The sequence below is a fragment of the Microtus oregoni genome, unplaced genomic scaffold, assembly GCF_018167655.1.
Source record: "Microtus oregoni isolate MIOR12 unplaced genomic scaffold, Mior012 000049F_ref0000343, whole genome shotgun sequence".
Taxonomy (NCBI): domain Eukaryota; kingdom Metazoa; phylum Chordata; class Mammalia; order Rodentia; family Cricetidae; genus Microtus; species Microtus oregoni.
Window position 1 is genome coordinate 7,147,698 of NW_024543223.1, and position 15,407 is coordinate 7,163,104.

Genomic DNA, 15,407 nt, shown 5'->3' on the forward strand with positions numbered 1-15,407 from the left:
TTTCCGGAAGTTTCTGTGTGTTTTAATCAACGGAGCTATTCATTAAACAGAGTTCATCTAAGTAGCAGCAGGACCTATCACAAGGCTGAGGTTCTCTGTGCACAGGGGAGGCGGCTGGACTCGCCAGGCAGAAACACAGCAGATATTTAACTCAGCTCTGGGCAATCATTAGCCTGGTAACGGGCACCTGCCAGGCACGGAGGGAGGCAGCAGGCTAAACCTCACTAGGCTGAAGAAAAATGAGGTAACCTCCCACTGCTGCACTGATGGAGTACCTTCTGAGCCGGGGATGCTGGCAGGACCCTGGGGACCTTGTGGGGGACTTCTGCGACTCTCACAGTGAGGCACCTGAGGCTCAGACAGGTTATGTTTCCTGCCCAGTAGCACACAGCAAATGTAGCAGAGCTGGGATTGGTTCACACTGGGATCCGAGGCTAGTGCTGTTTTAGTGGAATCCAAAGCTACCTTACATGTGAGTGAGGGTTTTTGTTTGTTGGTTCTTCTTCTTCTTCTTCTTCTTCTTCTTCTTCTTCTTCTTCTTCTTCTTCTTCTTCTTTTAGCAGTTTTATCAATACAGAATTCATGCCCTATATAAATCACACTTTTGTAATATGTAACCAACCCCCTTCAATGTTTCCCTAACACAGGAAGTATCACACAGGAGATTTCAGAATGGCTGACTGCAGTAGAGAAGCGCTGTGCTCTCTATGATTGCCCGCCCATCTGCCCCTTCCCTGGCAACCACTCAGCTACCTCCTGTCCACATAAATTCCCCATGCATGGATCCTTCTTGGTTCTGTGCACGGCTGGCTTCCGTCACTCTGGGTAGCAATGGCTAGGCTTCCAAGGCGTATCAGTACTGCGCTCCTTTTCATGGCCGATGTCACTTAGAGGGGATAGGTCACAATTCTCTGCTTTTGTTTAGTTTGAGTCTCGGTTTCAATAGGTAGCCCAGGCAGGCTCAAATTCACAATCCCCCTGCCTCAGCACCAGTGCTGAGATTATAGATGCAGCCCGCTGTGCCTGGCCGACAAACAACATTCTGTCCATGTATTTCTTGGTTGATGGTCATTTGTGTTGTTTCCAGTCTGGCTGTCGTGGACCAAGCTGGACATCTGTGTACAAGCGTTTATGTGGGCATCGCTTTCCTGTCTGTGAGTGGAATTTTAATGGTGTGTAGGGAGGGGGCAAGGCAGTCAAGAGAGATAAAGGAAGAGAGGGAAAGACAGAGAGATACTACACACCCACAGACTCTCACACACATTGTCCCAGGGACCCAAAGAGTCCCACAAGCAGACAAGGATGAAAAGCTCTCAACAGAGACACAAACCCATATGCAGAGACACAGAGAGACAGAAACTTCAGAGCAGGGTTTAGAGATGCCCAGCACTGAGGAGGGAGTGAAGCTCCTGGGGTCCACAGGTCCTTCAGGATCCTGGAATCCCAGCAAGGCTCTCTCTTCACCTCCATGGCCTCCCTGAAGCTCTGAGGTCCAGGCTAGGCCCTCCCCCAGGAAAGAAGTAAGGTCACTGGAATATTTGGGAGGCAAAGCTTCAAGCAATGTGGGACAGCAAGCTGGGACTCTGCTTTGATTCCTAACCTTTGGGGAGGTTTGCTTCTAAGCAAACTACCACTCAACATGGCCCACAGAGGATCCCAAACAGGGAAAACCTGGGGGCCAAGGGCAGGTAGAGTAGGGGAGGGCAGCAGGGCTTGCTCTACAGGCACCAGACAGACCTAGGGACATATCTGAACTTGGTCACTCTCCAGTTTTGGGACCCAGAAAGTGACCCGTCTTTGAGCCCCAGTTTTCTCATCAGACTATGAGAACAAAAAGGAAAACTGGAGAGAGATAGGAGGACACAAACCCAGCAGATTGATGACCCTGCCTGACTTAAAGTATGCAGTATTTCCTGGGGCACCAGGGAACGTCGAGTGATGTCCTTCTGTCCCTACTGAGGGAGCTCACGCTGGTCATGCTCCATGGGTCAACTGAAGCTGGATGGAGAAGACCCCGGAAGGGGAGAATCCATCTTCTAGGATTGGTGCCAGGTGCCCAGCTTTCCCTCTGCTGCCTGTTTACTTAGAATAATAAAAATCAGTTAGAGACTAGAACAGCTGGACTCTGATAGCAATCAGTCCATCAGTCAAACTCAGCACAGGTGCTGAGTGGCTAGCAGTGGTGTGCTCATGATGACTCCCCCACTGCTAGGAAAGGGAGCTGGCTGTGGCTGTGCAAAGAAATGGGCAAATATTTGTTTCGGGAATTTTGTCTGTGTTGTCGTCTGATGTCCAATGGAGAAGAGCATTGGTTTGAGAGGCGGGGTTCAGAGTCAGCAGGACAGAATGGATCATGGGGTTCCCTGGTGGGTTCGGGAGAAGGGAAAGAGAGGCCCTTGGCAGAGGAAGAGGCGGGGCGGAGAAGCCGTATAGTTTTCTGAACCTGGAAGTGGATGGCAGTGTGTGTCGCTGTCGCCTGTGGTACTCTCAGGGTTTTATCCTTGACGTTTATCCTGAGTTTTATTTTTTAATAAATGATAAAAGACATCTCAATAAATGTTGGTAGCAGGGTGCTGTGGTAATTGAAACACAAAGGGAACAGGGCTCAGGCCACACTAAACTCTAGTTATCCCATGGTCATGCAAACCCTACCTGGGGTGGCCAGAGACAAGCACTAGAGAACTTTCTGGGGTGTCGGGACTTTAATTATGAGGGAGCATACCTTTATCAAAGCTCATTCAACCATGGACTTACAATCTGTGCCTTTTACTATTCGTCCATGACAATTCCTGGGGAAATAGATCAGCCAGTGTCTTGTCACATGACACCTTGGTGCCAGGAAGACAGTCTCACACCCAGCATGTGTCCATGGAAGCACACAGACCCAGACTAACCTCAGGAGCATCCTCATCCCGAGAAGTCATCATTTCTCTCTGGCGTCTCCTGACCCGGGAGCCAGTGTCTGGCAGGCTGTGTGCAGTGGGCTCTGAACTCCTGAGCAGGCGCTGGGTGTCATCTTTCTGAAAACCCAAATGTGGTGGAGAGAAAGCAGATGCTGAAGTCGATCAGCCTTGCCTACCCCCCTAAACTTTAGCCTCCAGAACCCCACTTAGATGTCGCCTCTGTTCACCATGTGCCCTTTCTGTCCCCTCACCCACCATGCATCGACTAGAGTCTAGTCAACCCTGGCCACTCTGGTCATCTTTCTAAGAAATCCTCTAAGCTGCACACATATATCAGGTGTCCCCAAGGGCAGTCTTGTCCTAGGAGTGGCCACATTGGGAGTAAAGCTTGCAGGGTTTCTCAGTTTCTGTTCTACATTCTTAGAAGGAACGGCGCCTGCGCGCATTCATTCCTCTCTGCTCTTGATTGTGATATGACTAGTTGCTTCAAGCTCCTGCCTCAACTCCCTCACCGTGACGGACTGATGTGGAGTTGCAAGCTAAAATAAGCCCTCTTCTCCCTAAGCTGCTTGCTGTCAGGTTCATCTCATCATAGAAACAGGCATGGAATCAGAACAGAAACTGCGATCCCCAGGGGCCACCCCTTTGGGGAAGACATGCAGGTAATATTTCCCCTGCTGTTCTCAGTAAAGCCACTGGGTGATTTTTTTTTTTTTAAATAATGATCTTGGTTACCTTTAACAGTTATTTTTACTGTGGACAACAATCAGTAGAAGTGCGATTTGCAACCCCATCACTTAGCAGGTGTCATCACTGACATTCACGGGTTTCATAGCTATTCGTGGACATGTAAGTAGCGAGGGCAGCCACATGCTTATCCGGGTGGCTATGAGAACTGCAAGGCCCACTTCACCTTTTCCACTCACTCTCCTTGTCAAGCAAACTTCTCTGTTGCAGCTGTGTGTCCAGCTTTCTGCTGTTGTGCTTCCTGTGCCTGAGGGGCAGTGGTCCTGAAGCCCTGTCTAGCATTCTGCAGTACCTTAGGGCTATGATGTACCTGACAGAGAAGAATCTAGTGAGAGAGGACCTGCCCAGGCTGGAATTCTGGAGCTCCTTGCTGTGGGGTCCACAGAGAGAATTAACAATACATAGCCAACAATACCTTAAACAAACACAGGTCACTCTTGAAGGTGGACTGATAGAAAAAAGAGGCTAAAGGGACCCCAGGCAGTACCTTCCAGGCAAAGATTTAGTGTTTACCTGTTCAGAGCAGGCATGAGGCCACAGCCGAACTCCCAGAACCATGCCAAAAAAAGCCAGGTATGGGGGTGTACACTCTCAACCCCAGTGCAGGGAGGAAGACACAGGTGGCCAGTCAGCCTAGCCTACTTGCTAGGTTCTAGGCCAGTGAGAGACTCTGAATAGTGCCTTAGGAATGATACCAAGGTCCTCTGGCCTTGACATAACACACACATGTGCACAGGCACCTGCATACATATATATGCCTGCACACACATGAACATGTATGCACAGTCACACAGGGGGCAGCAGGATGATTTGGTGGGTAAAGGCAGTTGCCACCAAGGTTGATGACTGAGGACTGTCTTCTGAACCCACACGGTGGGAGAGGAGAACTGATTTGGACAAACTGATATCTACAGCCATGCTTTGGCATGCGTACATGCTCAAGAATACCCCCCTAAACACACACACGCAATATGGTGATCTGATTGTGTACTAAATTAGTCAGGGCTATCATTCAGCACCACTGGATACCCAGCCTTGCGCCAGACCCTGGAGGGAAGCCTCTTGGACAAAGCAGGAGAAGAATCATAAATAGGGGAGCAAGCCTCTGAGGCCCCAGCAGGAGGATGTGTGAACACTGCAAAGGGCCTGATGTAGACCAAGCCTGGCAATGTCAGGATGTCAGGGTGGGTCTCTGGGCAGAGAGGACAGACAATATAGCCCAAAAGTTCAGGATGCTCTTGTTTTTCTTTAATTTTCTGACTGTGTGAGGGAGGACTACCCAGTCAGATGAGACTCACTAAAAATCTCGGGGGGAAAAAACCCACCCTCCCAGCAGAGGCAGAAGCAGCTTTCTGCTCCCACACTTGGCCAGGAGGCCAAGGGTCACAAGAGATCTGAGGACAAACTCTAACAAGAAGGCAAAACCCAAAACAAACAAAAGGAATGACTGGGGGTGGGATGAGGAGACACAAGACAGACAACGGATGAGTACAGCATCCTCCAAGAGTGGAGAGGCAGTCCACTCACCAATGGGGAGTTTAGGACATGACCAGAAGACTCGGGGAGCAGAAAAGACCTCAGGAAAATCAAAATATAGACACTAAATCACAAGAACAAAACTGAGCAAAGCCTCCCAGCTTCATGTATGAATCATGTGCACCCCCCCCCACACACACACACACACAATATCCATCCAACAGTTCAGGGCTGCTCACAATCATAGCTGACTAGCACAAAGGGTTATCCAAAAAGAGACTTGACAACAGAGAGAAAGAAGATAAGGAGAGGCCAAAATCAGTCCAGACATGTGTGAGTTCTTGAGAGAAGTGAGGGACTGAGAAAAATAATCCTCAACCAAACATGTTACTACATGGAGCCAAATGCTCAGCACGACAGAGATCTGGAAGAAGTCAAAGCTGCCAGAACCCAGAGTGTCCAATGGGTCTCATCACAACTGATCAGGTTCCTCCATGCCAAGACTCTCCCCAGATATCCTGTGTTACTGAAATAGTTGTTCAGGCACGGCGTACCTTAGCCATTCCTGGACATTAGACCATACATTTGCTGTACCGCCAGGCTGTTTAATCCTCTACCGCTTCCCACACTCTCCTCATTTGCAAAATGAGGCCAGACATGGAGTTGATTCAAAGTTTAGAGCCTAGGTCACAGGGCCCAGCTCAGTGCCTGGAACAGACAGCTCTCAAGAAATGCTAACCTGTTTCTACACCACTACAGCACCCATCCGGTTGTGTTATGACCAAATGCTGACTGGAAATGTGTCTTTCCTGCTCGTCCATGTGACATTCAAAACCCTGGGTCTGTGTGACCTCCGTCAGAAAGAAGGTCCTCAGTCACCTCACAGGGGAAATCCTGCAGCTCCACCTCAAGGAAGCAGGAGTGGGCATCCCAGGGCAAACGCTAGCCCTCCTCTCCCCTACACCAAGCTGGGTGCATCTGCTGGGATACTGTCCAAACTTCTAACTACATCCGAAAGCACTGAGGCCCAGAAGGGCTTGGGGGCGACAGTCTTTTTGAGGCCCCCAGGCCAGTGCTCTAGGCCACTCAGTCCATGTTCTTCCTCAGAAAGCCCTAACCCTCATAATCTGCACACAACAGCACTCAGAGGAGGCAGAGATGGGATCCAGAGAATGCAGCCCAGGACCCTAACAGAGAAGGAGAGCGCTCGATCCTCCTGCTGGGACCCACCTGGAGTCGCATGCGCAGGCGGCTGGCTCGGCAGCCTAGCCACAGGCCGAGGCCCAGGCCGAGTGCGGCTCCCAGCAGCACCGCGGAAACCAGCAACGTGGGTGCCGCCTGCAGCGCTTCCCGACCCAGCTGTAGCCGGGCATCGCTTGTGCAGGCCATGGGGGCTCGGGCAGGTGACCTGCCACATTCCGCCGCCCGCCAGCTCTGCCCCTCCGCGCCCTTCTCCGCTTCGCCCAAGTCGGGGGAGGAGCCTGGATCTGTGGCCCCAAACTTTCAGCCAGTCCGGGCCATCCCAACCGTGCACTGAGCATGCGCAGCCGAGGCGCGCTTCCAGCCCGAGTACCCAAAAACTGGAGCAAGAGCGCATCCCTCCTCCCACTTCTCTGAGCAGCAGCTCCTTTGCGGTCACTGAGCAGCCAGGCTGCCGCGAGTGCTGGCCTGGCAACCCCATTAAGCCCAGCAGCACTTCCTAAGTTGCTGTTGACCTGTTGCATCCGACTCTCGCGCTGCTCCTGGAGCTGGTCGATCTTCTCTAAAGGGCACGCAGCAGCGCTATCTCTGCACTAATCGCTTGATTCCTTTTAATCCTGTAACTCCCAGAGAAAGAATCTTCTCCAGGAGCGAAAGTTACATTCGTGCCCTTCTAGAACCCAGACATCTCTTCATTTTGTCTTTTACACCTTTAATCCCAGCACTTAGGAGGCAGAGGCAGGTGGATCTTTGTGAGTTTGAGGCTAGCCTGTTTTACAGAGTGAGTTCCAGGATAGGCTCCAAAGCTACACAGAGAAACCCTGTCTCGAAAAAGAAAGAAAAGAAGAAAGAAAGAAAGAAAGAAAGAAGTGCTGCTGTGTTTTAGCATCTAAAATCATTTAACACTGCCCCCCAGAATGCCTGGCAGTTTCCAAGGGTATGGTACTTGGTATGAGAGGCACAGCTAGGACACTCTCAGACCTGCAAAACTCAGGATACACTCAGACCTGCAAACTCATGGCCTTGTCCAGGTCAGTTCAAGAATGTGTATGTGTCTCACTGGAGGTGTAGAGAAGCTGGTGCAGGGGGCTCCCTAGCAGCTATCCAGCAGTACAGCTCACAGAAGACTTAGTACCTGTGATAGGAAAAGGGAGGTCACCAGAGCCCAGAAGACAGACTACCCTCCCAGCTCTTCCCTCTTTGAATACATTGGCCAAGTGATGGCTTCACTGTTGAAGGGGAGGCTGGGTAAGTCGAGGGAGATTCCCAAGCGCCGATTAGAAAGCGGGTGCTCTGCTCAGGCTGGGTTGAGTTGGACTCCATTGGAGGTGAGGGCCACCTTTTCTTCTTTGCCCCTACCTCTGCTCCGCTGTTCCCTGTAGCAGCCAGCCATGATAAGCTAAATAGAAACAAAAGGAAGTTCTTTACTTCCAAATATTATCACAGGCCAGAGTAGGACTCAGCCATCAATAAGTTTAATGGAAGCCTGAGTCTCAGTAGTTTACCCTGAAGCAATACCTGGTTGCAGGAAGAACCACAAACTGAGATTACCCGATCACCACACAATAACAGATCACGCAAAGGAAATGCCTAATGTTCCAACCGTTGTAGACAGGATCACCTGCACACTCATGAGGACACCCCTAGACAAATCTGGGGCCCCGAACCTTAGAAACCCCTCACCCCACCTTTACTACTATTAAAGCCCAACTCTGACTGAACTCGGGGCTCTCCGATTATTCCAATACATTGGACAAGCGGAGAGACCGAGTTTGCAAACTTGTATGAAATAAAGGCTCTTTTCTTTTACATAGGGGACTAGGTCTCCTTGTTGGTTTTGGGAGGACTTCGCGGAATTGGGCATAACACTCTGCGCTGTCCGTTAAGTAACCTTGGCTTTCTAATGCCTCTCGGGTTTCTAAACCCGCTGCGGAAGAGACTGAGAATTCAGTCAGTGTCTCTAGAGAGTCAGTTGGCGTTAGTGGGGACCCTTGTCACCCTCAGGGAAAGAGAATGGCGGGTGATTTGGAGTGGGGCGCTAAGGCGCTGCGCGGCTCCCTCCCACGCGGCTCCAAACTCCAGATGCCAGTGTTCCAGAAAACTTTCCAGGCGGCTCTCACTGAGCATGCTCCGTGGCGGGGCGGGCCTGGGGTCCGGAAGCTCCGGGACTCCGCGGGGCCTGTGTGGGGTCTGCAGCCACCAGATGGGGGCGACGGGTCCCATGGTCGCCCCGGGACGAGTCACGTGGGTACTTGCTGGGGGTGTACTGGCCGCAGCCCTGGTTCTGGGCGCAGGTCCCCGTGCTTTCCCTCCCGCCTTCCAGGCAGTGGGCCCGGAGTCACCGTCCAGAACCGGCCCCGCAGGACCCCAACCAAGCCCGCAGGTAAGGGGGCCGGGCTTCTGGGTCTGTAAACACCCCCTGAAAGAGTCCCGCCCTGTTGATCATGTGGAGGGAGAGGCTGAATCTCTGCCTGGTGGTGCCTCTAGGGTGCGTTTTGTATGTACCATGGAATTGGAACTCCGGGACTGGTGGAGCCTCAGGCTTGGTAGCTATAGGCTTGTAGGGGATCGAATCCAGATCTACATCCGAGGAGTTACATGTCTGAGGGCAAATTACTTCGTATGTCTTCCATTCTCAGGTCACTAGGAGCCAGGTCATAGGAAGTCACCCTGCATTAGGTTCGTTCATGTATATAAGGGTAGCAGTGTGGTGAGGAAGCTGGGAAGATGGGCTGGGTTTTTATCTGTCTCAACTGCCCTGGGTGGAGTAACCACTGGCCCTGTTCGTGGTTCCAGAATGGGAAAAGCTCAAAATCCCCATTGCTCCATAAGCCCCTCTCCCCAAACTGGTCCAAAACCCTCCTGCTTTCTGCTTGGACCAACTTACACACTCTCCTCCCTGCCCTTTGTCACCCCTTTGACTCAGCCTATCTCCTCTGGCTCTTGGCTGCCTTTCCCTTTAATTTACACATCCGCCTTAATTTACATCCTACCTTCTGCTGGTCAGCTTTGCTTGTCAACCTGACACAACATAGAATGACCTGGGAAGGCTGTTTAAATGAGGGATTGCTTGGATTAGGTTGAACTGTGGATTTGGCCTATAGTGGGGATGGAGCGCTATGTTGATGTGGGAAGACCCACCCACTATGAACAGTGCCATCCCTGGGCAGGGACCTTAACCTCTGTAAGATTAGAGAAAGCAAGCTGACTACTTAGCCTGCGTGCATTTATTTTCCTCTGCCTTTAACTGTGGCTGTAATGAGACCAGTTGCTTCAAGCTCTTGGCTTTCAGGCAAGAATAGCTTCTAACTTAGAATCGCAAGCAGAAATAAACTCCTTTCTCCTGTAAGCTGCTTTTTGTCAGGGTGTCTATCACCGCAGCAGAAAGGGAGCTAGAGCATCTCTCATCTACTCCCTGAAGATCCCTGCGGGATTGTCCACATCTGTGCTCACCACTTCCCTGCATCCCTCCCCTCAACATGGCCCCGGGAGCAAATCCAGCTTCTGATGGAGGAGGGAAGAGGCCCGCAGCTCCCTCAACAAGCTTCTGTTCCCAGGAGGGCCCTGGCCAGAGGTGTGGCCTATTGGCACCAGCTCTAGCATCACCTGCCCACTCTCCACTTGTCGACCTGAGTATTCTCACAAGGCTACTCTTGCTGCAGAGACTTGGAGCTCTAAGAGCCATTCGGTTTCCTTTCTATCACTTACAGTCTTATGTTGTCACTGTATAGTCCCTGGATTAGGCTTTAAGCCCAGTGACTGACATTTTCATCAAGTCCTTTTCCTTACTCCTCCTGGGGAGGGGAGGTGCAAGTGGCCCATTTTCAGAGGACAAACAAGGCGTGTAAAAGCTGCTGTGACCCTGGCCTGTGCTCTCACTGTGGCCCCCATATCCAGAGCTCAAGTCCCAGGGTTTAGATTCTTTGTACATTTTCCCTCTGGGAAGCAGAATGTTCTGGTCGACACTTGACCCTATCAGGGTCAGGTGTGGAGTCTGCAGGAGGGTGATTGTTTCAGATGGGGATACCCTTTGGGAAGCCCCCAAGGCCACCCAGAGCCAGGACACTTCACTGTCAGAGGCCACTCTGTCTTTGTTGGAGCCTGGAATGAGCACCTGTATCTCGGTGGCCTTTGTGCTGCAAGCGATTAGGTTGCTTGAGTCCTGTCTATACAGACAGCATTTCTTCACCACTCTGGGCCATTACAGACAGTCCTTCTGTGAGCTGGCTCCTAACTATTCCTGCCTTGGCCTTTTATCCCTATGAGGCCTGGGTCTAGTCACAGCCCCCGGAACCTCGGTTCTGAACAGAGTTGTAATGTCACTCTCTGAACATCCTACAGAGAATGCTTATGAGATGTTCCCTCTATGGTTATCAGAAGCCATCGCTGGTCCCTCTGTCTGCTTCCTCCCCTCAATATGTGCATCTAAGAGTCATTTCTGTACAGGGGGTTGGAGAGATAAACTCCCAGTGGCCTGCTGATTAAGCAGGCACTTTGAGGGGGAGGTAGGTACTCTGAGAGCTGCTAGGGGAGGAGAGAGATTCAGATGGAGAGGCCACAGAGTACAAACATTTGGGAGGATAGGTAGAAAGGGCCCCATGAGAAGGATCCTGGTGGGTGTGGCCCCGGTCCTCTTTGACTTGATTGTCTTTGGTCCAATAGCAGCCAGGCATCCTTGGTCAGACCTTCACTTCCTGGTGTGTGGTACTTGGCTGCCTCCTGGGTGAATGTGAGCTAGGGGGCAGGTGTCCTCTTTCATCTCTTCTTGAGAGATGCTCACCAAGGTTAGGTTGCCAGTGGTTCTAAAAATGGGCTCCAGGAACCCTAGGTTCCTGAACTTTTCCAGGGGTCCACAGAGTCAGGGCTATTTTTATGGTGTTACCAAAACTAAACGTGGGACATTGGAGGGGTGATTCACACAGAGGCAGATATGAAAATTCAGATGTATCTATTAATTCAGACACAGGTGACTACAAAAGTTAATTTTTTTTTCTTTTAATTTGGAAAAGCTAGCAATTATAAAATCTCCTAGTTATGTGACTATAAGAATTCTTGTTCATATTTTAAAAATGGATACTTGACTATTCTGTTCTCTTTTTAAAACAGACTTTCTGTAGTGCAGGAGAAATAAAGTAAATACTGACAACTGGAAACCATTCAAACCTAAGTTCTTCAGTTCTTTCTGTGTACAGAATCTCAGAGCCCATGAGTTTGGGAGCCGCTATCCCCCCTGTAACTCCATTCTAGTTTCCTAGAGTTTGGGGATGAACTAAGCTAAGTGTGTGCTCAGAAGAAGGCCCACTCCTCATATTCATGGTTTTACTTAAATATGAAGCAATGGTTTAGGTTGACTGGCATGCTAAACTGAATGCACTGGGTGTGTCTTAGGGAGGAGGAAAGAAAGGAGAAGGGGAGATGGAGTGGGAAGAGGGAGGTTAAGGCAGAGAAGGGAGGGGAAGAAAGAGATGTGAATGAGCCTGGCCTTGTGAGAAAGGCATCATCTGTTGTAGTCTTTTCTGTGTCTTTATTGTTGTTACATTCTATCTTTGCTTTTGTAGTTACACTGTATCTTTGTTGTAGCTACTCTGTATCTTTGTTGTTGTAGGCACACTGTATCTTTGTTGTTATAGTTACACTGTATCTTTTTTTTTTTTTAATTTTGAGACAGGGTTTCTCCGTAGCTTTTTGTTCCTGGCCTGGAACTAGCTCTTGTAGACCAGGCTGGCCTCGAACTCACAGAGATCTGCCTGCCTCTGCCTCCCGAGTACTGGGATTAAAGGCATATGCCACCACCGCCCAGTTTACAGTGTATCTTTGTTGTAGCTACTCTGTATCTTTGTTGTTATACTGTATCTTTGTTTATTTTCTTCATTGTTACACTATATCTTTGTTGTTATTAGACTATATCTTTGTTGATATACTGTATCTTTTGTCTTGTTATATTATCTTTGTTGTTGCCCTAAATCTTGATTGTCACACTGTATCTTTATTGCTGCCACACTGTATCTTTATTGTTGCTAAATTGTATTTTTGTTGTTTATTGTTGCTCTGCATTTTAGAATTACTATTGCTGTGGTAAAACCACCATGACCAAAAGCAACCCGAGGAAGAAAGCGTTTATTTGGCTTATGCTTCCACATCTTAATTTGTCACTGAAAGAAGTCAGGACCGGAACCTAAGCAGGGCTAGAACCTAGAGGCAGGAGTTGGTGCAGAGGTAGTGGAGGGATACTGCTTAGTGGCTTGCTCAACATGACTTGCTCAGCCTGCTTTCGTTATCCTCAGTTTATAGTGAATTCAAGTTCAGCTTGGGCTACCTGAGCCCTTGTCTCCAAAAAGAAATCTCTTTACTTTGCCCCTTCTCTCCTATACTGGTTAGTTTAGCTATCAACTTGTCACAACTTAGAGTCAGCTGAAAAGGAGTGAGTCTCGGTTGAGGAATTATCTACATCAGGGTTGGCCCTCGGGACATCTGAGGGGGATTGTTGTAGTTGCTAATGTGTGAAAATTTGTGAATGTGAGTGTGAGCAGCACTGGTCTGTGGGATGGGCACTGAGTTGCGTAATAGTGAAGAGAGTGGATGCAGCAGCAGCAGCGGCAGCGCAGCAGCAGCAGCAGGAGGAGGCCATGAGTGATCTCACTTTTCTGTGCTCCTGTCATGTGATGTAATGTGACTAGCCGCCTGGAGCCCTGCCTTGACTTTCCCTGAAGTGATGCACCGTAACCTAGAATTCACTGTAAGCCAGATCAACCCTTCCCTCTCTTATGCTCCCTGCCAGGGTTTTTATCACAGCAGCAGGAATGAAACTAGGAAACTACTCCTACTATTTTTTTTAAATATCCTGTCTATATAGTGTAGGTATCAAGGTAGTGTATTGTACATGCAGAGTACAAACTACATATAAATAGTATAATATAAACCATATCGTTTATGAAATATGATTTATCTTATTGTCTCTTTCGCATTTTTCTTAAGTCCTGTGAGGAGGGCATATTTAATGATTTGTTTTTCAGAGCAGCTAACTTGTGGGCATCTGTTGTATGGCTTTGATACATCCTGTCTGGATCCTGGTCTGGGAATCACCAAGACTCGGTAGCGCTGTTTCTAGCACTGCACTCAGTGCAACTTTCTCTGGTTGCAAGGTGGTGATATTTAGTTTGCTCAAGAATTTTTCAGAAATGATGATGGTGATGGCACAACAGCCACAGTGACGGGGCAGTCCACTCCCTGGGTCACTGAATGCACAGAACTGTGTTAACTGCTCTCTGTACATTGCCCAGTTTAGTTCTTCAAAGTATGGCATGGACAGTGTGATTTGCCCTCTCTCTAGATGAGGAAAATGAAGTCATGGTGATTGCAAGGAGCATGCACAATAGACCTGGTACCCCAAACTTTAGCTCACGTATGGTCTTAGTCCCATAGCGAAGTGCTTTGTGGACCTGATCATAAAGGCTCAGGACTAAATGGGCATTTGCCCTTTGCTGTTGGTCAGCTACCTGGGTGCATTGGCTACTAGGTTCACATGGCTGTTGAAAGGGCTCCTGTGGCTAGAGGTGGCTGGGACAGCTTTATTGAGCTCAACCATTCTGTGTAAAGATCCTTTGACAAAAAGTGGGAGATAGGAAGAAAGTGTGAGGTTGATGTGGGAGCCATGTTTTCAAATCTACCATTTATTAAGGATGCCCAGGAGGTTCTTGGAGCTGTCCCTGATGCCTGGGTCATAAGTCATGAAAATAAGACACACCAAGACCTGTCCCCATTCTGGAGAGACATGAGTTTTCTCAGCTGGAGAAAGTGCATAGTGGTGGTTGTAGCTGTTTGGTGTGGCTGTTGTTGCTGTGGATACACACAAAACAGGCAGTTTGAATGGGGGTTGATGTAGCAGGCACTGCCCACGGGTATCAGAAAAGAGTTTTGAGGGGCTGCTAGGTGGGCAGAGGGCAGAGACCCACATGGAATGCAGAGGGGAGAGGAGCTTCCTGGTGAGGCCTTGCTGTTCCGAGTAAGTGGGCAGCATGGATTATTTGGTTTCAGGTTGTCCCCAAGTATTATGTCCTGGTGTAGAAATTCCTTTATGATGTTACTGTAGTTAACAGAACAAAAGAAAGTTCTAAGTCAAGGCGGTTTTCAAATGCATTACTGGGAACCTGTGACTGGCAGGTTATAGCACAGAGGGAGACCCACATGCTGTCTGAGGACATTCTTAGTGTTGGGTTGGTGAAAGCTAGATATTTGCTAGGTTAATACATTCCAGAAGGTTTTTTATCAGCTGGACAATGGTGGTGCATGCCTTTAATCCCAGCACTCGGGAGGCAGAGGCAGGCGGATCTTTGAGTTTGAGGCCAGCCTGGTCTACAAGAGCTAGTTCCAGGACAGGCTCCAAAGCTACAGAGAAACCCTATCTCCAAAAAACAAAACAAAAACAAAAACAAACAAACAAACAAACAAACAAAAAACAGAAGGTTTTATCTGTAGTCAAAGGATGCTAGGTCAGATAGAGGTGGGAGGATGAATGGCTACTAAGGGGGCTGGTGATGGTCCCAGATCATTTGTATGGACCTGCACTATTCCAGCTCTCCACAATCAGAGACCTGCAGGTGGATCAGTCAGCTTTGTAGAACTCTTGGGCAGAGGCTGGCCTTTTTTCCCTGGGAACTTGAGTGTCATGTGACACTGGAGAATGAATAATTCGTGGGTGGGGAAGTCTGTCCTGATCAAGTCCTAGACAGAAAGGAAGAAGGTAATGTGAACTGGAGGAAAGGACCTCCATATTTTAAAGTGGTGAAGAGTTATATCCCAACTTTTGATTGTGCCTACTTGAGTCATCACCAAGAAATCTCCATCCCAGCATTCCCTGCACCTCATCTTTGAGCTCATGACAGCCCAGTCAATACCTGTCACCCAGTAAAATCCACACTGAAGCTATCAGGGATTCATTGCAGCATCTTGTACTGGCTCCTTCTTGATAAGTCACCTGGACCCAGGCATTTTGTTACAGTAGCATATAAGGACTCAGAAACTCACCTTCTGGCAGCTACCAGAACAAGACCCTGCCTTGGGTGTGCCCAACTCTGGTACATG

At 49.2% G+C, this 15,407-nt stretch overlaps 2 protein-coding genes across 3 annotated transcripts in view; one reads left to right on the forward strand and one right to left on the reverse strand.

The window, feature by feature from the left end:
• Positions 1-6,588, reverse strand: part of Evc (EvC ciliary complex subunit 1) — a 37,525-nt gene extending 30,937 nt beyond the window's left edge. For both annotated transcript variants that reach the window (XM_041636447.1, XM_041636448.1), the window contains exons 1-2: positions 6,357-6,588; positions 2,895-3,020 (exon numbers count right to left, since the gene is read on the reverse strand). In XM_041636447.1, the coding sequence (XP_041492381.1) occupies positions 2,895-3,020; positions 6,357-6,515 (285 nt within the window). In that variant the 5' untranslated portion in view covers positions 6,516-6,588. The remainder of the gene's footprint in view (positions 1-2,894; positions 3,021-6,356) is intronic.
• Positions 6,589-8,529: 1,941 nt separating this feature from the next.
• Evc2 (EvC ciliary complex subunit 2) overlaps positions 8,530-15,407 on the forward strand; it is an 81,759-nt gene continuing 74,881 nt past the window's right edge. Inside the window, exon 1 of the mRNA XM_041636509.1 lies at positions 8,530-8,709. Coding sequence (XP_041492443.1) covers positions 8,530-8,709 — 180 coding nt within the window. The remainder of the gene's footprint in view (positions 8,710-15,407) is intronic.